General features: G+C 39.8%; 1 protein-coding gene across 9 annotated transcripts in view; it reads right to left on the minus strand.

The window, feature by feature from the left end:
- The window catches only part of GRIK1 (glutamate ionotropic receptor kainate type subunit 1), a 161,469-nt gene that overhangs the window by 86,911 nt on the left and 47,572 nt on the right, over nucleotides 1-26,986 (minus strand). The window contains exon 1 of one of the 9 annotated variants that reach the window (XM_040646813.2): nucleotides 7,614-12,648. The exons of the other annotated variants lie outside the window; for them this stretch is intronic. Coding sequence (XP_040502747.2) covers nucleotides 7,614-7,698 — 85 coding nt within the window. The 5' untranslated portion in view covers nucleotides 7,699-12,648. Of the gene's footprint in view, nucleotides 1-7,613; nucleotides 12,649-26,986 lie in introns of those variants that run through there. 9 annotated transcript variants of the gene reach the window in all.

Raw genomic sequence — 26,986 nt, forward strand, 5'->3', positions numbered from 1 at the left:
CTGGGTGGGTATTCCAAGGAGTCCACAGCTAACTGAGCTACAGCAGAGATATCTCTTGGAGATTATATGAATGTTCTGGTTTTGAGTATTCTTAAAAATAACTGTCCAGGCTGAAGGTGTTTCTCACACTCTGGAGATAAGCTAAAACGGAGAAGATACCTAGTAACTGATTCAGAAATCTTCCCAACTCAAAGTCAAAAGCACACCAGAGGCAGCACTGGGGAAGTTCTTGGCACCTTCCTCTTTGGGCTGCGCTTCTGGTCCTGGGAGATGCAGGTCCTCATCAGAGCAGGGAGAAGGGGGGTCAGCACAGGAAAGCTGCTATTCCCCATTTCTCCTTCCACAGCACAGCCTCTCACTTGCAGCATCACAAAGTGTGGCCCCAGGATTGCTGCCTTTTTTTTTCTTTAAGGATTGCTTCAGCATAATTTAGAGGCACGCTGGGTTTGGCCCAAAAGCCATTTAAATACGACTGCTCCATAGATGGAGAATCAAGCCAAGTGTGCTCCTGCTGGGGCTGAAATGATGGCATTTCTTGTAACACCTCAGCAAAGAGGAGCATCAACTATGTCTTATAACCATTATATAAAGGTAGATGCTCAGAGCACAGGAGACGTGCATTAATAAAACATAGTCAGCTTGACACACTGCTCACTGAGCTGGTTTTGGCTTATACAAGAACAATACAACGTATCTATTAGGAAAACACTGTGCTGTGGAAGAGCTTTTTAGTTCCTCCAACAAAAACAGATAAGGAACCCCACCCCCAAAACAGTCCATAGACAATGTTCAGACTACAGCCAGCCTGGTGGAAGAGTTTTTCCCAAGTCTCTTTTACTGCTCTTTTGCACAAGTGAACCTATTGCAATAGGACCAGAAGCCTTGCAGACCTCTAGAAAGAGTGACAAAATATGGGTAAGACTGCAATAAGCCAGTCAGATCATGACATGTTTAATTAAAAGTATATATAAAAGTGAGGATTAAAACCATAAACTTGAAGAAAAGACATAAGTGATCGAACTGACTTTCATTAATATAAATAACTGTTCCCTTCCATTAGTCTTCTATTGGTGTAGTGGAAGGATACAAAAGCGAATGTCAGCAGATTTCCCAGAGTGTCAGCTATTTGAAACTGTAAGTAAACCACTGAAGTGGGGCAGTTCACTGACTGTTCCCCATGGTTTATGAAATGCCAGCAAGTTGAAATCAGCAGGATTTTCTCAGAGTTTCTCTCTTATTTCTGCAACTTTAAATAAATATATTTTTCCTCCATCCTTCTGGAGTATTCAGTCTCTCTCCTGCTAGCATTCATGTAGTTTCATCCTTAAACATCCACATATCCAAAAGGAAAACACAGAAATTGAGCTTTAATTCTTCTAAAGAAGATATTGTTTATACTGCACCGTCAATACAACAGCTGCTTTAAAGAAAAATATCAAGATACATTTTCAGTCTCGTAAAGTACAACATCTAAGGAGGCTTATCTAGGACTGTCTTTAAGGATGAGGATGGCAGATATTGCAACTGCACTACTCTTACATGTAATGTTTAATCAGTACCCACACTCTGAGTTGCCATATTTCTTTATAATAATGACGTTTGGCTCTTGAAAAGATACTTAGTTGAGGTTCCTGCAAATTAAAGCTCCCTTCATAATTATAAATCTGGAACATTTCTACTTATGAAGCCACTGAGAGCCATTTTGGTCTGAAAAATATCTTATTCACTTCTACATTTGCAAATGCCAAAGTAACAAGTGTAAACAGAGTGCATCTACAGCTGGTCTCAACTTTAGGGAATGCTAAATTATGCAAGCTTGGTGGGGATTTGGAATGTAAACTCAAAGTGGACCTGCTAACAATGGTAAGAACACTTTTTTTCTTTTAACGTTTCTTTTTTGTTTTCCAAAGAACATCATATTCTTGTTCCCATAAGATGGATTTGAAAATACTTAGGATGCAGAGATGGAACCGAGAGTTTTCAGCAACCCTTAACCATCTGATAACAAAATATACAGTTCTGAAATTCTTATGCATAATGGGGTGTAAATTGGAGGGGACATAAGAGCCTTAACTCCAGAAATCCTTTCACCGGGCAACTTCCCTGTTGTAGCACTGCTTTTCTTAGTGCCAAATATCCCCAAATGTTCTTTGAATCCAAACTTTTCATTTTATTCATACATCAGTCTCTGCATTTCATAGGCCCTCACTCAAATTATTCACAAAAGCTTTTAAAGCAGGATATTCTAGGCAAGCCAAATATATGAAGCATTGGCAAATTTCAGCCAACCTGAGCCAGCAATTTACTGACTACATAAAAGCCAAACATGAAATGCTTTGTATCTGGGGCGTACACAGAAATGCCTGTTGCACCAGCAGTCATTCTCAGACTCAGGCAATCCCATGCTGAGAATTACTAGTTGATTCTCAGGGATGAATTTAGTATAAAACCAAGTGTAAAAGACTATAGCAGCCAAATCTGTTTCCATTCTTTTTTTCTCATCCAGAGTGTTTTGCATATAGCACTTCTTTCTGTGTTTCAAGGGTTACGTGCAGCAAATGAGATTTGTCTCAATGCAGTCTGTAAAAGACTCCTAAAATCCTTAAAAACAAACAACAAAAAGATCCCTGAAACACATATCCTTGCACATCAGCAAGCGTTAATGAAAATTCAGAATATATCTTACTTTATATTCGGTTGCAAATTAAACTGCTGTAGCATTACTGTACAAATTGATCTGTGGATTTTTACTGCAAAGCTGCAGTCCTCTTTCCCATTGATAAGATGGTATAAGGGTGATTCAGCTGAAGTAACACGAGGATGTGAGGAGTGCATTGGCTGTTATCAGTTTCCTGTCCAAAGATGTAGTTTTTATGCAGATTTTTCATTACTGGACAGATTTGCCTGTTATGTACAATGGGTATGTTAGCAATTTTCTGCGCTTACACAAATGCATGCCTGAGATTGTGCTGCACTGAAAACACACTTTTAAATTCTAGATCTCCTTGGTTGTTCTATCCAACATTCTGCCTCTGCAGGACTGTCTTCCTTCTCTCTGTTGTTTTTGTTTTTAATCCTGATCTAGCCTTGCTTATTATAGGTAATCAATGTGACTGAAGCCCAAATCTTTCTGTTGACTTCTCTCAAGCCAAAAGTTTGCAAGAAAATCTTTTATAGGCTCTGGTAGGGCATTACAAACTCCATTTCCTCGTGGGTAAACACTCAGTATGATTCAGTGGGAGCAACTTCATCTGGAATTATTAACAAGTTAGCTAGATATGTCTGTTACTATAGATAAGATGTATATTAATCATGGTTGTATTACACTTAGTTGCAATTATCAGTAGAAAAGTTAGATCTATACTTTTACAAAAGGGGGGGGGGGAATTTGGTTATGGAGAACTTTACAGATGGGTTAGTCACAGTTAAACTACAATATATATTTTTAATTATTTAGGAAAAAGAAAGAAGAAAGAAAATAACTACTCATTGAAAAACTGGAAGCTACCTCTCTGGGCTCATTAATTGAATACTGTGATTAATAAATCATTCCTAAAATATCCAACATAGAAAACCTGAAGTATAGCTTTTATGTATTTTTTTTAATATACTATAGTTTGATTGTCAGAAACTTCAACTAAAAGTCCCTAAAGTAACCTTGCTATGAATAGGAAATTGTAATTAATTATAGTTAGCATGGTGCATAAAGTATAGCTTGAAACCCATTACATAGTCATAATTTCAATGTATCACCATCAATCAGAAGAGGAAAACTTAAGTTTAGAATCAAATTAAAACTTCAGCTCAAGGAAGATTAGATTTCCTTGCTAGGTGACTCAGGTTTCCTCTCTGCATATAAAGCTTCCTATACCTCGTGCTATTTTGATTTTTCTTGACATTTTTTACATCTGAAAGGTCTTCCATATTTTGGAAGGCATGTGTTAGGACTGTATGTTCGAAGTGACATCAAGGCTAGTCTTTGCCTTAAAATGAAACACTGTTCTTCTCATGATGCACATTTGCAAGTCGCAGCATAGATCTCCGTATCAACAGAGCTGAGATCGTTTCAAATTGCTGGAGCTGTTGTGTTTCATGGCTTCAGAAACTGGACAAAGAGAACTGCCAGATCAAGCAACTCCACTAGCTCTTGTTAAGCATGAACAGAGACTCTAAAAGAATTACTGGACTAAGATTTTCAGATAATTAATTTAATTTAATTTAAGAAAACCTTCTGAAGGGAATGTGGCAGATACCAAGGAAAGCCGGGTATAAAGCGGTGGCTGAATAAAAGTGCTTCAGAAATAGAACAACCTTGCCCTGAAGATTGTCATATACACTCTTCAGATTCAGGCAGACATGTCTCAAGAGTATGTGATTCTCGTCTCCCTCTCATGAGTAGAACTTTTTCCCCTGTATTCAATAAAATTAGTATTTAAACCATATGCCTACTCCTTTGTGTTATCATACTGGTTTCAGTAACTCAAGAAATAAGCTATTACAGCAAAACTCTGCTATTTAAATGCTTGCTGGCTGGAGACAGTGTGACAAAGAGGATGCTTTTATTGTTTGGATATACTTCTTTTCCTTTATGCTTTGCTTAGTTGTTTTGTGCCTACCAAATGCTGGTGCCTGCTGGGCATGACTCTGATCTCACTATCTCTGAAGTGTCTCAAGCTACTTCTATTTACTCTTCCACATGACTTATTTGCAACATTCACTAAAGAATAGAAGCAAAACAGGCTTGTTGATTATTGTATTTAAAGACGTGTTTGGTGCAGGAAGCATAACAATGGCAGAGAAGTCTCTATTTATTTTTTATTCTTTTCCCTAACGCTCAAACCTGGAACAGCACTTACTCACATCCCCATCTGGGGATGGACAAGCCACCAACCGTGTGGATGCCCATAGATTTGTGAAAGTTTTTTATAACATGAATCACACAGACAAAGGCAAATCTGCTTCTCTCTCTTTTTCTTTCTACTTTTTCCTCCAAGGATGTGACACTTGGACAGAGTGTATGATTCTGAACAACAGAGACAGTCCTAAAGACTATGAGCCAGAACGCTGCTCCTCGACAAGTTGTAATTTATTCAGATCAACGCTGAGTGCCATTCTGAAACATGTGCCACAGTCATGTAGAAGTTAATGGGCTCTGTTTTGAGGGAAGGGGATGAAATTCCGCTACTTTTTATGGGAGAAGATAGATGCAGATTACTTAATGATCCTTCCTGGCATAAAACTTGGAGGAATTCTGAAGGGAGTAATAAATCATGGCAGAGGTCTTGAAGAGGCAGGGTGCTCGTGTGTGGCAGGAAAGCTTTTTTTCAGTTACATATGCCACAACAAACTGGGTAACAGAATTATGTGCACATGCAGTTTTCTCTTGGTGGCAAAACAAGTGCTGCTTCTAACTATGTGTGTTTTCTGTGAGATATTGAACATTGAAAAATGGTCAAATTAACAACTGCAATACATTTTCTATGTAAATTAAATGCTATGTAGACAACACTTGTAGTGATTATAGCTCTCTATGTGACATATGTTTAATGATTTAGATTGGCTCCTGTTGAGAGGGATTTAATTTAAGGCACTTATGGCATTGGGCTCAAATTATTTGCAGGAGCTGATTGAAGCTTATGTTTTACCCTACAGCTTGTGTTCAGCTAAGGATCATCCGCTGAGTACATTTCACTTATCTCTTGCAGGATCTAAACTGTGGGCTTTAGCCACGATTTTCTCTCTCCATACATGTTGCTTAACTACTTTCCAACACTACCAGTCATTGTTGTAAAATCAGATGTGAAAACAAAATTGCCAAATTCTTCTATTTCGTTTTTCTTTTTCATTTAAGTGTCAGGCCAGCAATTTTTAACTTCTTCCCATCTATTTCCCTTGGCAGCAAGTTTTTGATGTCAAGTTCCCATTAAGATTGGAAAGAATTGGTCATCCAGTCCCTCAAGAGGCTTTTAACCTCACCACTTTCCTGTCTATCTTTACCAATGATCATCAATGAACTGCTGACTATGAACCTATGAATTTGGAAGTGTCATCATCAAATTTTATACTTAATCCACAGTATGCAGGCACTACTAACCTTTCCTGTGCATTGTGATATTATCTCTCCATGTTGATAAACTCCACTAAGCAGTGGTTTCCAACTATATTCTCTCCTTAAAATATCTGCAGCTACATATGCACTGCTCTTGCTGGAGTGACATGGGAGCTGAGTACATAGCTTTCACTGAAGTTGTCTGGGTGCGAAAGCATGATTTTGATCCAAACTGTAATGGCCTCCCATTAACTTTTTTGGCCTTTGAATTGGACCCTCAGCACTCACTGATCTGGCCCTTATTAACAGTAATGATTGTTAAATCCAGGGGGAGGGTGGGGAATACAGAGTGCAGATGAGAGTAAATAATCAAAATGGATATGTAATTTCCCCGTAGCACAATGCCAGCTGGCTTAGAAAAGGCTGAGGGCAACTGAAGCAATGGTTATTTCATTACAGCTTGAAAACTGGATGGCTGATGCTACTCCTCTGATTTGTCAGGTAGTTGCTATTGTTTTCTTGTTTTTAGGAGCTCTGTGAAGGAGTGAATTAGTCCATCAGGATCATCCTGTGCAGTATCTCAAGATGTCCAAAGGATATTTAGATGTGTAAAGTCTTTTAATACAGGGGGGAAAATCCAGTTGATAACTACTTGTATTCAAATAACACAGTGGGTCCTGTGGTGTGGTGATGACAGAGGACAATGCCATACAAAAACTCAACATGCTGCAATGCAAAATCTTGGCCAAATAATGGCCACAAAGTTTCTAATGCTTTGCATTTCAAGCATGTGTTGTTTGTGCCAAAGAGCCTGTTTCTTAAAATGCTCAGTCCATAAAGAGAATAACTGCATTACTTATTTCCTTTCCTAGAAACATTCTGAAAATACACTTTTCCACAAGGAACAGGACGTTAACTTGTGCTTCATGTAAAGTCTCTATAGGTACCTTATGGGACTGGCACTAGCCCATTGCTAGAGCCATCACTAGAACCTGAGTACAGACCAAAATGGTTCCAAGTATCGATAGATACAGAACTAGGATGCTCACTCATGGCTGAAAACTAGTTATACTCATCTTCTGGGCAAATCTCACTTCTTACAGGCAGCATAGGTACATATGACAGATTTAAAATATAGGTTAGATATTCAGCAAAAGTCCAACAGAAAGTCTGTGATGTAGAACAGTATTAAACAGAAAACAACTAAATCATTCTGGGAGAAGAGCAAACACTGAGCACGTTTACAGAGTCAAGTTAGAATAACTTGCACACACTACATCTGAAATTCCACACTTTTCAATGTGTGGATATTTTGTAAATCTTCACTTTCATTTTTCTGTGCTTCCTAAGAATGATTATATTTTCCTTTACCAAAATATGGAGTGTTTCCCAAATTGCATTTCTCACTTCATATCCCCTGTAGCAAATACAATCCTTAAATTGTCAAACTGCATTCAATAGTTGAATTATATTGATTTATGACAAGGTATATGACTATGATGCAATTCAAATTTTGATGGGAGAAAAGAGTCTGCTGGCCTTGGTGGGCTTGCATTCACGTTACCTCCTGGACAGCCATTTTGCAGAAGCCCTCCTGGTGGAGACTCTGGAAGCATCTGCATAGGTGAGGATGCTCTGCTCAGTCCCATTCCTGGAAAAGTATCCTGTAGTTCCTGAAGCAGAGCCTCTGACTTTCAATGCATATTAAAAAAATGATAGTTTCAGGAAATAATGCTGTGAGATGGCAAAACTGATGGATTAACTGCGCATAAATAACAAGTATATAATAAGTTATTCCATTAAAAAATAAAAAGATACCTTTCTCAGACCATTTTTCTGAATACATAAGCCAGAATCATACTAGCCTTCAGAGGACTATTAGAAATGCATGCAAATCAGCAGTGTTGGATCCAAAATCTCAGACCCTAAAACAAACCAAACCTTGACTATAGACGAGAAGTTTGGGTTTTGATGCAGACATGAAAATCTGAATCTCATTCATACTGAAGTTCTGACTTTTTCCTCGAAGCAGAGTTCTGCTACTAATTTGGATGTGAGCATCAATGTAGACCAAAAAAAAAAAAAAAAGATATAAGGATATATAAATCTTTGCTTATAAAGTGTAATTGTTTTTACTATTGCTCCTCTACAGATTGCTTGAAAGATGAGGGATGTACAACAAACACAAAATTGCAATGTCAGGAACACAGTTGCTTGTTAGTTCAGATAGTACATACATTGCCTATAATCATGGGATATTCTGCTTTTTAATCTCTGTGCTCATATGGTTAATCCTGCCAAAAATAATACCAGTTGAGCTTGACAGGATTTCAACATGTGGTTTTAGCATGCCAAGAAATGATTTCTTAAATTTGTCCTTCATGACCTCTAGCAGATGGTTTCTCTCTATTGAGGCTACATTTTGTCATATACATTATTTTTTGAGCAGAGATAGACTAAAGGTTTGAATTGTAGAAAAGGCAGTAAAAATGTATTATTAGCTACTTAGAATTCATTTTTATTCAATAAAGCTTCGGCAGCTGGATGAATAAGCTTATTAATGCAAGAAATTGCTGTTGGTCCATGCTACTTTTCATTCAATGCGTGAGCACTTGAAAAAATAAAAAAAAGCAGAAGAAAATAGAAGAAAATATTAAATAATAATAAAAAAGAAAGTCACTGATATTTTTATGCCTGATAAATTTCTGTTTCCTTAATATTTTGTTGTGGCTTGCTTGCTTTCTTTTTTTTTTCAAGTGTGATCTGTTTGGTTTATTAGAGCACGATTTGGGTCATTTTAGAGGTGTCTATATCTTTAAAATCTTCTGTGGTAACTAGACAGTTTTTAACTATCAAATGAGCCCAGATGGCGTGTACTCAAAAAGTCGGGGGGGGGGGGGGGGGGGATAAAACAGCAGAATGGAAAAGTAGCTGAGCTGCTAACAAAATACACAGCTTCTCATTAGTGTAAGAATCATCACCAGAAGACTCAGGAGTAGCAAATGCTGCTGTACCAGATTTTAGAAGAAGGTGTTTGGGACTGCTGTTGAGAATCACTTACAAATTTGCTACTTGGAAGACTGAATGAAACGATAAATTACAATACGGAATTTATAAAATGGCTGATAAAAATAACCTGAGTTATGCATATTCAACAGTGCTGGGCAGCAAAAAATGGTGTAAGTTCCTCCTTGTTTGGCAGAATCCCTCTTGGGCACTCCTGGGAAGTGATATTAAGCCCTCTCTTGGCTTTGAATTTTGAGGAAGAAGGAAGAAGAAGGAAGGAAGTGAAAGCTAAATGGAAATGAAGATAGAAAAATGGAAAAGGAAATGCAAGAAGTGAATAGAAAAGAAAATGAAAAGGGAAAAAAAAAAACAAAAAAAAAAAAAGAAGGAACAAGGAAAAATGAAAAGAAGCAAAAGGAAAATGGAAAAGTAACTCAGTGCATTAGCTGTAGGGCCAGCTCAGAGCCTCGTGGAGGATCATGGATGTTTTTCCCTCTAGAGCACACAGGTAGTCCTCAGAAGTCTCATCCTGAAGAGGAAAGAGCTGCACAACCCCCTTTTTTTTCCATTTTTGGTGTGAATGGGTCACACTTGTTGGTGCCTAAATACCACAAATAGCTCCTGTTGAAAGCTGTGTGTAGTGTCCACATGTTTCATCATGTCCATCTCATCAGGATGTGAGAAAACCCATTTCTTCTTGCCTAATGTAGTAAGTGCTTTATTTCAGCAAGGATCTGTTTAACTTTTCTAACTCTCTGTACCCTCTGAGTTTGCAGCTTCCTTGTTTAACACATTTTCTTGTAGTTTAAAAAAAAAGAAAAGAAAAGAAAACTTTCTCTGAAACTGCTATATAACATCTGTAAATGTCTTAATGTGTAGGTTGCCCATGTGTTACAAAAAAAATACATCAAAATCAACTAAATGGTGTTTTTGTTTTGGGATGAATTTTACAATGTTCCCTACACAGAGCCAATAGAGTTCAGGAAATGTTGACATGAATTCTATCTAATTTTCTCTATGGCGTTCTTTGAATTCAAATTTAAATAACAATAACAAACAAACAGCAAGAAGAAAGCAAACAAAACCCCATGTTTTTTGCAGAAAAGCAGTGCCAACAATAGTGAATTGAATTTTCTATTCTTCTTTTTCACAGAGAATGGAAAGATGTGAGAACTATCTGAAAATCTGTGGGATGCTCTTTTCGTGTTATCAGGTATAATTTGTAATCAGAAAAGACAGATGATGTATTCATAGATGACTTACAAAATAAGCCTGAACACAGCAATTAAACTCAGTGGTTGAAGACCTGGCTCACAGAGGTTTTGTTATTGACATCCTATGAGTAAAAAGTTTGTGTGGTTTCTGAAGGAATGTTTTCTGTGCCTCTTATTATGTGAATATGTATAAGCTTATGCACATGACTGGTCCTACTGTGTTCAGTAGGACTGATGTTAATGCTAAGCCAATGCATGCTTCTTTGCCTGGTAGGTGCTACAGAGCTGAAGTATTCTGATCCCAATATATGAGATTTCATGCAGTTGGATGCACAGCATAGGTCTCCAAACCTCAGAAATATATGTGTGTGTAAAATCAGCTTCTTTTATTCTAAAGAGAAAAAGAAAAAAACAAAAACAAAAAGAATTTTTCTCATTTTTTTCATGTCCATGCTTGAGAAAACTGTTATGAGGGGTTATTAACAGAAACCAGATGAGGCTCCCAAGTGCAATGGAAATAATAATCTAGTGAGATAATAATATAGTGAACATTCTGAAAGTTAGACCTAACTGCAGCCTCACTGCAGGAGGTGACACTTTGCAGAGCACTGACTGTAGACGTGAGATTAGAAAGGATAAAGAAAACAATTGCTTCATTCCAAATAGGAAAAGAGAACCTGAAAGAGACCATAAGAAATTTGGAGTTACTGTACTGTAGGTTTCTCAAATACAATAGACAATAACTGAGCAAGAAGAGTTGCAAATACATCTGAAAACATGATAGGTTTATAGGTTTGAGCGGAGTCTGTCCTCCTGGACTGTCCCCCTGGGCAGCCTAATCTAGTGTTTGATCTAGTGGTTGGCAACACTGCCCATTGCAGGGGGTTGGAACAAGATGGTCTTTGAGGTCCCTTCCAACCCAAGTCGTTCTGTGAATCTATGATACTACAATTCATGTGCATATGCAGTTCCATCTACTCACTACATTTTGCCTAGTCTCAGTTTTGAGTCACCACTGTCCAGAAGAAGATGCAGGGAGGCTAGATGTTTGTTTGGCTGTTTGTTTTTCATTTTCAAATCGCGACAAAGCTTTTAGCATTAAAAGCAATTTTTTTTTTCTTTTCACTGCACATATTCCCCCAATGCCTCAATGATCAAAGGGCCCTTTTGCAAAATAAGAACTCATTTCTCTAAAGAGGACAGCTGCTTTGACAGAAATTTGCAGTCACCTTTATAAAACAAAGTAGAACACTAAGAAAGAAAGTTCACACTGAGGTAAGCCATATGGGGCTTTTAAGTGGTATAGCACCTTTACAGGGATTTGCTGTGCTTCTTGCTGTGACTGCAAGGTGTAATACTGCCGGGAACACAGTCATCGGCTCCTTCTCTTTGAGGGTGTCATCATTTCCATATGCAAAATTTACCATTATAGCAGCATTATGGTTATCTGCAAAAAGAGTTTTCCAGGTCTCCACTTTTTTTAATATTGTTGATGCAGATTTACAGCAAAAATGACCTGGAGAAAGTACTGCTCTTTGTATTTACAACACAGCATGGGTTTGCATTGATGACTCACGAGTGAGCTACTTCATCCCTTCGGCATATGAAATAATATTATAGGCACTAAAAAATTCAAACCACAAAACAAAACAAAACAAAACAGAAACAGAGAAGGTGCAGATAGGTCCATCTGACTCCATTTTGCAGAAGTGCAGCACACGTTCTGAAACATTTGGATAATGAATGGAGTAATAGAACTGTCAGCTCTTTGTTACTCAGCTGACCAGCTGTCAAACAGAGAGCTGTCTTTTTGCAATCGGTAGCCCTTGTTTTTGATGTTTGATTCCCTTATTTCATCAAAAGCCTATCCTTGAAAAGAATATTTGAATCATGCATGAGTGGTGGATGGCTTCTTGTATCGAGATCATCTGCTAGAAACAACTGGGGCTTCTTCATTAAAGGTTTGTTGTTGTTTTTTTTTTTAAATAAAACATTTTTGGGGGGAGGGGGGGAGGGGGGATTTTTGCTATTAGAGCAATTCCTTTGTATTATTCAGACCTGGTGATGATTAATCAAAAAAATTTGGAGTCAACAATAGCACACTTTGTGCAATACTTCCTGTATATAAGGAAGAAGTGTTTTACAATAAGGGTGGTGAGGCAGTGGAACAGGTTGCCCAGAGGGGTGGTGGATGCCCCATCCCTGAAGACACTCAAGGTCAGGTTGGATGGGGCCCTGGGCAGCCTGATCTAGCTGTAGGTGTCCCTGCTCACTGCAGGAAAACTGAGCCAGATGGCCTTTAAGGGTCCCTTCAAACTCAAACAGTTCTGTGACTTCCATTGTGCTGTAATAGCTTAGAGACACAGGGCCCCACCGGTTGAGTTCTGCTTCTCCTTCCAGCAAGGGTCTGGAGGACAGAGGACAGCAGGAGGCCCTTCTTCTTCAGCAGAATTTAGTAAGTAGTAGTGGCTGGTGGCCAATGGTGCCCTACAATAACTCCTTTAGAGAGAGTATTTCTTCCACAAAAGCTCTAAAATCATTTCAATTTTATAGATGAGAGATGGGAAAAGGACTTTTTAAAAAGCTGCAGAAAAAAAAAACCTTGCACAACTCTATATTAATCATGTAAGAATCTGGCAAATCTTCAACAGACTATGCTGAGGTGTACACAGGATTTGATACTTCATTTTTCTTCTTATTTTTAAAAAACATTAGAAGTGATTTCTGGGCTCCAATAAATATGGAGACATGCAAATTCTGCTCTACCTGAGGTAAGCTCTGTTCTACATTGGAGGATGATCACAGCAGTGAACTTCACAGAATCATAGAATAACTAAGGCTGGAAAGGACCACTAAGATCACCTAGTCCAACCATCTCCACTGCCCACATCCCTCAGTCTCACATCCACATGGCTCTTGAACACCTCCAGGGACGGTGACTCCACCACCTCCCTGGGCAGCCTGTGCCACTGCCTCACCGCTCTTGCTGAGAAGAAATTTTTTCAAATACTCAGCCTGAACTTCCCCTGGCACAACTTGAGGACATTACTTCTCATCCTATCACTGTTACCTGGGAGAAGAGGCCGACCCCCACCTCACCACAACCTCCTCTCAGGTGGCTGTAGAGAGTGATAAGGTCTCACCTGAGCCTTCTCTTCTCCAGACTGAACAATCCCAGGGTAAGGACGTACAGATGCTATGAGGATTATATTGAAAATAAAACATTGTAGATTAACATACAGAAATTCTTTTAAGAAGATTGTTTTTTCATTCTCCTCTAGCAAAATGGCTAGAAAAGGTAGGAAAAATCAATTTAACTTATGAGTATCAGACCTACATGTCAGAGTTGGCAATAAATTTATAAAATGATGTATTCTTAGTGTTCCAGAATTTGCTAGTTACTTGTTCAGCATCAAGGAGCAAGTTTATAAGAAGAATTTTGAAAATTTTTGAAAACATGGAAATTTGTAGGTTAAGTCTTTGTGTTCTTTTTACCTGGGACAGCAGGACTCAGTTTGAATAATTTCCACATAGAAAAATGATATGTACTGCCCCAATCCTGCTGTTCCTGTACCAGCTCCTCAGCTAGTGAGTCAGTGGGAGGAGTTTCCACCAGGTTTGGGACAAGGAATGGAGACCCAGATTGTACCTGGTGGGCCTATGCAGCCACATGCCTGTCTGTCCTGCGGTGGCTGTGGGGAACACCCACAGATGAGATGCCCACAGGTACTGCTTGTCTGTGGGCAGGTACTGCACATCTATGAGAGATGCATCCAGCCTCCTCTCTTAGGAGTTTTAGGACCTGCTTAGAGAGCAAAACCTTGAGCAGCCTCGTCTGATTCCACAGTTGGCCTCTGCCCGGGGCAGAGGGCTGGACTGGAGTCCTCCAGAGGACTCTTCCAATGTAGATTACCCAATAATTCTATGAACAGCTGGACAGTATTTTCTGGGGAAGAAAGAAGCTATACAGCAGAGTTTGGGAAGGTGCCATTTATCTGATATAATGCAGATGATGTCTCTTTCTGATGTATCATCTAGGCGCTTCCATTTTTGCATCTGTGCACATTCTTCTGCACCTCTTTGGTAGAACTATGCAGTGTTTGACTGATAACTTAGTATGACAGCATTTATACAAGGTTTTAGCTGATCTCCACTGTGAATCTGCCTCTGCTGTATCCATTACCTCCATCCTGCAACTGGTAGTAAGCAAGGAGTAAGCTGAAAGAGCAGAATACTTTTTGCAGATTAGTCACTTGCAAATGTATTCTTTGAGGATCTCTCTCAGTGCACAGTTCAGATCTGAAAAAGCAATGTGTATTTTACATATTTTATTTATTCCGTCTTTTGCATTGTGGTTAGCTTTTGATTTTTCATGAAGGCTGGTATTCTTGTTTCCAATATCAGGAAGGATGTAGGGCAGCAGGCTCATTTCCATTTACAGATTCAATATTGACCTCCACATTTGCCTACTCCAGTTATTTTCATTGAGTTTTTGGAGAAAATTGCAAGTTTTGCATTTAAGGGGATTTTATAAAGTCTAACAATCAAAGAATGCGGGCAAGATGGGCTGGGTGCACTCACCTTCAGGGAGACAGGAAGAGAAAATCTTTGCATTTCCAAACTCTTGCCTAGTTGACTACAGAGGGTGGAAGGGTCCTGGTACAGCTCAGCACCCTGCAGTGCCCAGACTTGGATTTACCATGCATATTTGAGAAGCCTTCCAAATCCTTACTCTCATATCCTAGATAAAGTTGCTCTTGGCAAGTTTGTGCCTATTCATCACTTATTCTCCAGTATGTTGTCATGCTGCCAACAGACTCTACTTCATTCTCCATTGAAGGCCCTACAGTTTCACGTAAACATCAATGACTGAAACTCATTACAATTAAACTCATTAAAATTACATTGTATCTGTCTGTACTGGTCCTGTGTGCATACAGACAGTATTTTCTCTGTTATAATTAAGCTCTTGTATCAGAAATCCTACCATACATGACTGACTGACAAGAGTAACGATGAACCTGAAGTTGTGATGTGGTCCCAGGGGAATTGTTTTAGGCACAAAGCAGGAACTAACCTTCAATAATGTTTATGCAAGTCATCTATTATTAGAGTCATCTAGTTAAATACTACGGCTATCCAGTGCCAGAGAAAAGCAGGCTTAGGGGACCTGGTGCAGCTTTGATACAAACAGAAGAAAGTCCCTTTGCCTCTTTAGTGTTGAAATTGCTTTTACACCCTGACTAAGCTGGCCCACATTAACCAAGACGCCAGATGGATATAGGAAATGCCGTAGATTTTATGATGCTTTACGACTTCCAATTTACCCAAACCCATTTTCTATAAATTATTCAAGATACTAAGGCCCCGGTTTTCAGAATTAGCCTCCAATTCTGTGACTGCAAATAATTACAGGTACAATTTATAGCAAATAGACGCAGGGTCATTTTTTGAAATGTAGACGTCTGACTACCTGATTATCCCACAGAAATTATGTCTATGTGCTCTAAAACCTTCCCAGCATAATCTGTCTCTGGCAAATCGCTTCCATGAAAAAAAGTAATTATATTATTAGTATATATCTTTGTACAGGACAGTTTTAAAAATCTTAAAAATCTTTCTTTAAAGATGTTTTATTGTTACCATAGTTTCCCTGGGGTCTGCTGCACTGGCAAACTTATGGTCCATCACCTAAAAATGTCACCGTGATGCCTTTGGTACACATAAGAAAGATAGATCTTTCTCAGTGTTGTTATAAAAACTATTTCCATGTTCCAGCATTTGGATTTATGAGGCATAGTGTATATGTATTATATATTTCTTTTAAAGTAGTAGACTTAGGAAAGTAAAAAGGGCTACTATTAAGTAAAAAAATATAAATAAAAGGAATGATGCTAAAGGAGGAAAAGCACCAGGGATTTTTTAAGGCTTAATTTCCACTCTTCTCCACGGACTTGAGAGAGTTCACATCTAAATACTGGGAGTATTAGGGTAAAGAGGTTATTTAAATTAATTCTAAATTTCTGCTTACATTGAGCCATGTCTAAAACAGTGTCTCCTCCAAAAGCTGCATGCATATGTGTGTGAGCAGCCGCTGTGGTAGAGTTTCTGAACTAATATAGATAAGAATATTATATATTAAAAGCATGCAACTACTTTTAACTATCTATTACTAATTTAGTTTACTACCCATTTCCCTTCAACTGGTTATTAAAAGTGTGGTTACTTGATCTTTGCTCCAGAAGTTATTGCAATTGTGCGTTTGGTCAGATTTCTAACAGTTTTGGTTAGGAAACTGTCACATTTAGAACTGTGAGTTAAATATCTGCTGAAAGTATGACTCATCCTACCCTGGCAGTCATAGCACACACCTCAGCAGTACAAAGCCCTGGCACATTTCACTGAAGTGCCATCTAAAGCCTATCTCAGTGTAAAATGTTCCTGCATACCAGTGAAAAAACACCAATTTGAAAGAGATTTTAATGAATGATAGAAGGTGAGGAAAGATAGGATTAGAAAAAAGCACATCTGATAGTTTGGAGGCTTACTCATCAGGGGAATGAGGCTTCAGTGTCTTCAGCAGATGGAGAAGGGCTCTCCAACTCTACTAAACAATCCTACCCATGCCAATTTTGTCATGATGTTTCACAAGAAAAGGTTTTGTCAAGAACTTATGAAACAAAACGTCTATCACTGTCTCCAAAGTTATGACCAACTGGCAATTCAAGAAATGAGAAGATTCAGATTTCTTGGTCATGACTCAGTGGACCAAAGCTATTCCCAGTTCCGTACATAGATTTGTCCCTTGTGTTTGGTTGACTTTGAGAGGAGATGAATATTTCATGATTGGCCATTTTTGCAAGTTTAGATGGTCCCAGGTGAGTGACTGGGGCAACCAAACCTTACAGGTCAACCAGGTCTAGCACCTGCATCTGTGACCATGCTGTTCACACATAAATGCCCACGACTTCCTTCTGCATAGTAGAAGAGATCATCTGCACCCACTTCAAACCAACAATGCTTCATGTTCCAAGGAGCCAGGAAGCTGAAATATGGAGCTAAATCTTTTTTCCCTGCATTGTGGAACGACCATACAGAGGGTAAAATTGCCAGAGCTGTTAATTCCCTTAGAGAAAAATGAAATGTGATTTTTTTAAAATGTAAATTGTAACATTCTTCATTATTCTGATGAGTAAATATGCAGACAGTGAGTTATGAAGGTAGTGAGAGGATGCTTCTTAAGACACACTGAAGAGCTGAGATATTCTGTGCACTAATTAATGCAGACTTGTAAAACCTGGTCAAAATCACCCTCTATTTTCCATCAGCTCCCCCTTACTGATGTCTGCAAACATTTTTTTTTCCTATAGAATTTATATTCTAAAATCTGGCTCCTGCCCTTTCAAATTACTTGACTTTTTATCTCTCCAGAGAAATTCGCAGCTACCGTGAAATTTAATGAAACTATTATGCTAACGTGTTAACATACATATACACAAGATTGCAAAATGGCATACACTATATCAAGTGTTTTTATATGACAAGTTATATCACAGGGTGGGATTTAGTGAATGGGTTCTAACTCTAGTACCTCTTTGAAATATTTTGAGTGGGACTTAGCTGACATTTTCCACTACGCCTTCCATTTGATACATCTATAGAATACCAGACAGGAGAAATTTTGGGGAAATTGTTCTGAAATCAAGAAAAGATGTGTGAGAGAAGTGGAAATTTCATCCAGACAGGAGAGGGAATTAAACTTATATTCAAACTTATTAAAAAAAAAAATCTTTTTAGATTACAGTCTAAACTTGCTTCGAAGTAACAGAAAGCTCATACTGATGGAGAACAGAAATGGCAAAGTGTTTTAGCATATGCAAATGTGGTAAAGGTTGCAGTTCCTACTGTGCCCACTCTTATGAGCAAGATAATAATGTACCACTGTGGTCCAGAGGCATTGTAGCCAACTCTTGAAAAGATGAAGGAAATCTGATTTCAGTAGGAGATGACTGACAGACAATGTCTTTAGGCTTTTTAATGGCTATGAATTCTGCCTCTCTGTTGCTAATGAAGGTAAAAACTGACAACACCACAGAAGTGATATGGTCATACAAGCCTTTGTCATGGGGGAAAACAACCACCATCCTAGAGTGTCCCCAGGCCAGCTTGTTAAATATAAATTAGTGCTCTTCTTTTAGCTGCTCTGAATTTAGACTGGACAAAAGATGAGAAACAATAAAAGAGTTCTGCTCAGTGTGTGTGAGCCTTTGCTTTGAAATTCAATTTTTAATCAATTCACATTGGATCTAACTTTATACTCTCACCCAAACCTCCCCCAAAGGAAGGGGGGAGTGCCCAGAGAGAGCAGGGTCTGCTTCTTGGTGTTGTGGTGAGACAAAGCACCACAACAAACAGTGTGTTGTGAAACCTAACAGTTACTGACAACAAAAACTGTAAGCACTTAAAATGAGCAACACTGAGGCAGCTCAGCAAACATCACATAGCAATCTCACAGAAGCAACTCATGAACTCATTCACGCCCCATTGGCCTATGTAGTGGCCAGATGTTCCCTCCTATTTATAGTGGTGAAGAGAGTAAGCCTGCATGAGTCTGCCTTGGGAGGTGGTGGGAGAAAAGGAAATAGGACACAATCCCTACTTTCCCCAGAAGCAGGTGTGGTTATAGCTTCAGAAGGCAAGATGAAGCCAAGATGGTAGTATGCCAGTAGTACTGAAAAAATTGTAGCCGTCTTTTTCCTTTGTGCTCTCTGACATGTCCTTTGAGCTCATTCCAGACTAATTGCCCATTGGGATGGCCCTGGCATCTCTCCTCTGGCACCGGACCTTCATGCAAAGGGCATTGCTGGACTCAGGATGCGGGGAAGAGGAAAGGAGGTAAAGGAGCTTTTGCTTCCTTGACACTCATTTTATCTCTGCTGACACATTGGGACACAAGGATGCCTTTCTGGTGGTATGCTGGTGGACAGACCTCATGAAAAAAAGACAAATGGTGTCTGATTTTCTCTTTGCTTTAGTTTTCAGTGGCAACATCACACTCTCCAGTTTCCTAAGCCTACTCAGAAGTATGTGGAAATGTAGCACTTCCTTTTGCTATAGAAGGAAGTAGGCATCACTAAGGTCGATGGGACATGAGCCCAGGTGAACTGCACCTCATGGTGCTACAGTTGTTATGTGGTGTTGTTGCAAGGCCTCTTTCTGTTATCCTCAAAAAGTTGTGCTGGCTGGGAAGGTTTCCAGTGGGTGACAAGAAGATAAATGTCACATCTACTTCCAGGAATGGCAAGAAGGAGAATTCTGCAACTATAAGTTGGTCAGCCTCACCTTAGTCCGTAGGAATGTCATAAAGCAAATCTTTCTGGAAATGGAAGCCATTTCCAACCATGTGAGGGACAAGAATGTGTCTGGAAACAGCCCCCAAATGAAATCCTTCCTCTGTTTCACCAGTACAGTCTCTGATAGAGTCACACAAGGCAAAAATGCTGGTTCAAAGTAGCTGGGGAATGAGATCCTTAGATTCCCAGGTGAAGGCTTCTCCGTTTTACCCTGCCAGATCATGTCTATGGTGATAATATACTTGTGACAGGCATATGTCTCTCTTCAGTGAAGTTACTGCTCTATTTTCTATGTAGCAGTAGTACGCTGAGTGTAGGTGTTAGCTTTCTGTTGTGAAGTAGGGCAGAAGTAAGGCTTTTAACAGCGGGTTTTATTCTTGTAACTTCAGCCTTTCCCTGCAAAGGTCATAAAATCACCCATAAAATATTTTATTTTTTGCAAATACCCTAAAGCTGTCACATAATCATTGCCTGCTTTTCAGTCCCTGACAGGGCAGCTGTTGTGGTTATGGCGAAAGCACATGAAGAGAACAGCAGAATATTAACAAATAGTAAAATTCTAGTAACAAAAGTGAAGGAAATGGAAAGGTTTTTTTTCATTCTAGCAATAGTGCAGACTGTGTTATATAATTACAGCAAAACTAATGCCGTTATACATTAATGTCTAAATGCACAGCAGTAAAAATATTCTGCTGAGAACTTTGCACTATAACTAATACTGCTGGTTGCTTTCTCGTAAACATTGCTTCTTGCCCTCTTTATCAGGGAGATTTTCCTATGCAAACTGTATAACAGTTAGGTTTTTATTAGTATTCTGATATCCTTGCCATTTTCAGACAGTCTTTGAGCAAACAGAAACATCCCTGTCCTGAGGAGGCAGCAATTAGTAAACAGCATTTATACTGCTGGACTGTCAGTGGAGTACCAGCATAAATCACAGAATCATACAATCATGGAATAGTTTGGGTTGGAAGGAACCTTTAAGATCACCTAGTTCCAACTCCCTGCTACAGGCAGGGACACCTCCCACTAGACCAGGTTGCTCAAAGCCCCATCCAGCCTGGCCTTGAATGCCTCCAGGGAGGGGGCGTTCACAACCTGGAAGCATAAATGGCAGCAAGAAAATAAAATCTCTCCCCTAAGTCAGTTTAACCCCTCACTAATATTTATAGGAACATCAGCAATGACAAGCGAACAGTGAAACAAGGTGTGAGCTCTGTGGGGGTGGATTCTCTGCACCTTAGCATGGACATGTCCTAAAACTGGGAAAAGATCATTTCAGGCAGAGCTGGGAGGACAGATGAAATACAAATCAAAGTCTCATCTGCTCTTAAATTAAGTAAGGCCAATGCCAACCTTGTGTAAGCCATTTGAACAAAGTGAAACTCTGTCACTCCAGGGACTATGCCACACATGAAAATGATTAACATCACTAACCTATTTTCACACTAACATCTCTTCACCCTGAGCGTATGATAAAGGTACAGAGAGAAGGATCGAGTGAGTGCTAGCATATCTGACTGTGTATTCCACAGTTACTGGTCCATGTTCTGCTTTACTAAATGGAAAGAGAAAGTAAAAAAGATCATGTTCTGTGGCGTATGTATAAATGTTGGAATGAATGTACTCCATCTACCTTTAGTGGGTAGTGCTTCTAATGCATCAAAGTATGCTTCCAAGCTTCCAAGACTCCAGCACTGAACTTAGGTCTTTTCTTTCTCTTCATAACATTGCAAGCTGTACACAAAACTTCAATGAATGCAACTGTCTCACTCATGTGGCAAACTTTATTACATGTTTATTTCATGGGTAAACAAAGAGGAGTGTGCTTCCATCCACTGCAAAAACCACAGTTGCAAAAGTAGACAGTATCACACTCACAGCTTCTCAGGAAAAGTTCAATAGCTCACTATCTACATGAGTGCTTGTATTATCCCTTTGAGAATAAGATTTATTTTCCAGAAAGATAAGACAGCTAAATCGGCTTCTGACCTTCTTAACACTTTCACTCCCATTTATAACAAAGGGAGCAAGGAGGACCCGGGGAACTACAGGCCACTGAGTCTCACCTCTGTACCTGGGAAGATCATGGAACAGATCCTCCTGGACAACATGGCTTGGTCACATTAGGAATGAGCGTGTGATCCGAGACAGCCAGCATGGCTTCACCAGGGGAAGGTCATGCTTAACCAATCTGGTGGCCTTCTATAATGAAGTGACGGCATTGGTGGACAAAGGGAAGGAGACCGATGTCATTTACCTGGACTTGAGCAAGGCCTTTGACAAAGGCCGCAGACAGAGGGTGATGATTAATGGTTCTATGTCCAGGTGAAGGCTGGTAACAAGCGGCGTCCCCCAGGGGTCTGTCCTGGGACCAGTGCTCTTTAACATCTTTATCAATGACATTGACAATAGAATTGAGTGCACTCTCAGCAAGTTTGCTGATGACACCGAGCTGAGCAGTGTGGTTGACACGGTGGAAGGAAGGGATGCCATTCAGAGGGACCTCAACAGACTTGAAAGGTGGGCCCGGGTGAACCTAATGAGGTTCAACACAGCAAAGTGCAGGGCTTTGCACTTGGCCGGAGAAATCACAGGCATTTTTAGAGATTGGAAGGAGCAGTCCTTGAGAGTAGCCCTGCAGAGAAGGACCTGGGGGTCCTGATGGATGAAAAACTTAACATGAGCCAGCAGTTTGCTCTTGCAGCTCGGAAAGCAAACGGTACCCTGGGCTCCATCAGAAGAGAGGTGGCCAGCAGGGACAGGGAGGTGATTGTCCCTCTCTACTCTGCTCTTGTGAAGCCCCATCTAGGGTACTGTGTCCAGGTCTGGAGCCCTCAGTACAAGAAAGACAGAGAGCTGTTGGAGAGGGCCCAGAGGAGGGCCACAAAGATTATCAGAGAGCTAGAGCACCTCCTCTATGAAGACAGGCTGAGGGAGCTGGGCTTGTTCAGCCTGGAGAAGAGAAGGCTGTGGGGTGACCTCATTGCAGCCTTTCAGTACCTAAAGGGAATCTATAAACAGGAGGGGAGTCAACTCTTTGAAAGGGTAGATAACAGCAGGACAAGGGGAAATGGTTTTAGGTTGAAGGAGGGAAGATTTAGGTTGCATGTGAGGGGGAAGTTCTTTACTATGAGAGTGGTGAGGTGCTGGAACAGGCTGCCCAGAGAGGTTGTGGATGCCCCATCCCTGGAGGTGTTCAGGGTCAGGTTGGATGGGGCCCTGGGCTGCCTGGTATAGTGTTAAATGTGGAGGTTGGTGGCCCTGCATGTGACAGGGGGGTTGGAGGTTCATGATCCTTGAGGTCCCTTCCAACGTGGGCCGTTCTGTGATTCTGTGAAGCTCACACAGCAAGATTATCTACTGCCTGGAAGCAGACAGACATAGAAAATCCTGATTCATCACATATTGCTGAAGAGACATCTCCCATTAAATAAAACTAACACAGTAGTCTTAATTGTCACATTTTGGTCCATGCACAAGTTGGGAGATGTGACATTCACTAACCATCTCTCTAGAAATTCAACTAGAAGGCACCTGGGTTGGGAAAAGGCAGCATGGAGAGCATTGTAATTAAGTATCTGTTCCCATCACAGTTTTCCCTTCGATGCTGCACTAACAAAGTTTGGTGTAAGTTGTTAATCACAAGCTAAACAAGTCCATCTCTATCAGTGCCACTCTCACTCAGTTTTTCCTGCTTTATTGCCTCAGACTTCCACACAAAGATGCAAAGATTAATAAAAAGAATGCTGTGCCAAGACTGATAGCACTGAGAGATATTAAGGCTACAAATACATGTTTCTTTGATATTGCTAATACATTTAATTTTTTTTTTTTTTTTTGTAACATTCACTGATAACTTTAAAATAACTGCAACACCACTATTGCCAGACTACACTTGAGGATAGCAGATAGTTTTAGATCTTGTTTCTGGGGGGTTGCATTAGATCATGAAAACATGAACCCAACTTGGTATTCTTATTCAATATTGTTTTTAAAAGCAACTATAGATCATCTATAGTTCAGGATTTACCATCCTAAAAATAGATGCATAACCATCAGGAGAGCACAGAAAATCTATGATAATCCATTTCTCAAATTCTGAATTGGAGGAACTGCTGGATTTCAAGGGGCCATAATTTCAGCTACTGATGTAGACTGCTACATTCTAATTTAGCCATAATTTAGTCAATAGCAGACATAATTCCCTTGCTTAAAAAGTTATTAAAAATTTAATAAAACCAAGGAGATTCTAGGACAAAGTATATTAAGATGACATAAAAGTTGTGCATACATATTAATTTAAAGACATGGTAGATCTTAATTAGAATGTCTTACTTGAACATTACCAAAAATGAATATTTTTTAGAATGCATTTTCAATACTGAATACATTAGATATCAGTGCATAGAACCAAGAGAGGTCCACCCCCTTTAAATCTGATTTTTACAGTATTGATAAACATGAATGCTAGAAGTATACACATGAGCTGTACTTGTGTGCTACACGACACGTGCTTTTATATGTTACTGATAGTGACATGTAAGAACTGATACAGACCTCAGCTCTGCAGAGCCCTGTTGAATGTGTGCAGTGTAATCTGTTCACTTGCATTCCCTGAAGCAGAATGAGCTGAAGGACACAAGTGTATCTGGAAGCCCAGTGTTTAAGTTACTAGTGAAAAATATAATTCAAAGAAGATCTAAGTCTTGTTGAATTTGAGTTTAAGGGGCTGATCATTGTTTGTTTTGTTTGTTTTGGTTTTGTTGTTGTTGTTTTACTGTTTTGCATTTTTTCCATTCTCCATCTCCCAAAGCAAGGCATTATGAAAATTTGCAGTTGCTGTCTGCTGCCACTCTGTAGAATCTGCAGTCATTCACAGCCATGAAGTATGTGTGAATAATTGGAGACTGGTTTCTTTCATTTCCACGCAGCTTTAACCTTCAACAAAATCCTGGCATGCATTTAGCTCATTTTCTACAGATTTGTTACTTTTAGTCTTTCTTCTACTGAACAATCAAACTAAGATGTTCACTTACATCCTCGAATAGCTGTGTTTATATTTCTATTTAATTAATCAATTTGCCAGTACAGTAGTTGACATGCTCCTGGATCACTTTTAGAGTGTGCAAAGTATTTGCACGCTGTGCCTAAGGCAAACAAATGAAGAATCTTTTCTGACCTACAGGCACTGGGGTGTCTCACAAGAAGATATTATTGTTTGTCGTTAATTGTAGTTCATCAAGGCTTTTTGGTAAAAGTCTGTAACACAAATATATGCTTTCATAAATGCCTTTGGGGTTTGTTTGTCTGTTGAATCTTGTATGGCTCAAAAATAGCACTGAACTTTTCCAAGCCAAAGAATAACCTTAAAAATGAAAACACGTTCCCAATGCATATGGTGAAATACCTCTGTTTCACCCAGACCTACAGAAGCAAACGAAGCAGAGAACTCAAATTTGAAAGAAGAACCTTTTGAAATCCAGGCCATATATTCTGAGGCCCTGCCATCAGTTTTTCAAGGTTTACCACAGACAGTGCTGGTGGATCACATGTGCACTTAGTACTACTCCCTGCTGTTGTCATCCTTCTCTGCCAATATGAGCAGAAAGCATGGAAGGATGCACCAGTGCTGAGCTGAACTGGTCTGCCACTGCAGAGCCAGTCATCACACAGTGACATCCACAAGATATGGCTTTGGAAAGTTCTCATTTATAGAATCAGTGCTAACTTACATGATTTCTGTTTGAGTGTGCAGTGTAGAACAGATGCACAGACTTAAGTATAAACAGCTTTGGAGAGAGAAGGCCTGATTTCAGTGCTAATAACGTATTTCAGAGAAGATAAGCAGTTGGCATGCATTGAAACCCTTTTCAAACACTAACCAACATCAAATGGTTCAAATGGTTCAGAGGAAAGCAAAGGAGTTTACAAATGCAACTGACTATAAAAAAACATTACTGTGGTCTCTGTAGCACTTCACAATGTATCATTCTTTATACCGCTCCAGTGTAGCTGGAAAGCATGGAATGAAAAATGCTAGGAGAAAACCTAGTCCTAAGAATCATAGAATCATAGAATGGCTTGGGTTGAAGAAAGCCCCTGGTGAAATACAGGTTGTTTCTGACCCTCCTCTCCACTGAGCAAATATGATCTACCAGATTGGCAGACCCTGCAGAGTCTCTGTGTTATGACTTCACACTGGGATCTGGTCAGTGTGTTTCACCAGTAGTCATCCTGTACCTGAAGGCATGGGAGTCCCTACCACTGCCCAGCTTATCCCCAGCTTCAGCAAAAGGGGGGCTATCTTATTTCCAGTGCTGACACAACAGCTTCTCTACAAGAAGAGACACTTCTGATTTGGCATCTCCCTGTTACAGGCTGCCTCTCCTTTCTCTTGGTGGGCTCTTTAAGTGACGAAGTGAGCGGACATGGTGGTAATGGGCTGATGGTTGGACTAAATGATCTTTGTGGCTTTTTCCAACCTTAACGATTCTATGATTCTATGATCCTGAGATTCTCTGCATGCCTCCATGAAGGCCGAGGGCAGCCTAGCTGATGGCCCTGCAGATCACCCCTCATGTGACTGGTGTGCAGGAGGGGCATCCAGCCAGCTCAGGCACGAGAACTGCTTTGGTTGCAGTCACATATAATGGTACCCCAATCTCACGGTGGTTAGTGGATTGGTAATGAGAGCAATGTAAAGAAGAGAAATACAGAGACAGCTGTGCTGGCTCAGGCTAAAGGGCAGGCTCTCCTGCTATCTCATCTCAACAGTGGCAAAGTGTGGATATTTAGAAAACAGCATTAGTATCAGGGAAGCACAGAACAGTTTTTGTTCTTGAATAGTCAGTATTCAAGGTGTCTTTGGCTCTTTCAGTTCCAGAGCCAGAGGTGATGTCTGGGCATTTACTGGGCTTTACCTGGACTTTTCCAAAGCCTTTTTGAACCTAGGAAAGGCTGATCACTTTCTCCATGTCCTGTAGCAAGGAGTTTCACAGTTTAACTACAAGTCGTGCAAAGAATCACTTTATGTTACTGCTATAAAATTGGCCTCTGCTAGTTTCATTTCATGCCCCTTAGTCCTTGTGCTCAGAAAGGCAGTGAATGCTCACTCCTGATTCACCTTCCCCCCTGCACTGATGATTTCATAGCCCTCTGCCTCAGCCTGAGCATTTTTCAGGCTCTGTACACTTTCTTGTCATGCTTCAAGCTATTTTTATTGCCCTCGTCTGAACTTGCCCTATTGCTGCAAATACAGGCAATGCTCTCACAAATAACAGGCTGTCAGACTTTCAGATATGCCTCTCAATTAGTATGTGCATACATTTTGCACACGCTGGGATCAAATGACCTTTGTAAAT

This window comes from Gallus gallus, chromosome 1, assembly GCF_016699485.2.
Source record: "Gallus gallus isolate bGalGal1 chromosome 1, bGalGal1.mat.broiler.GRCg7b, whole genome shotgun sequence".
In the NCBI taxonomy this organism is placed as follows: Eukaryota; Metazoa; Chordata; class Aves; order Galliformes; family Phasianidae; genus Gallus; species Gallus gallus.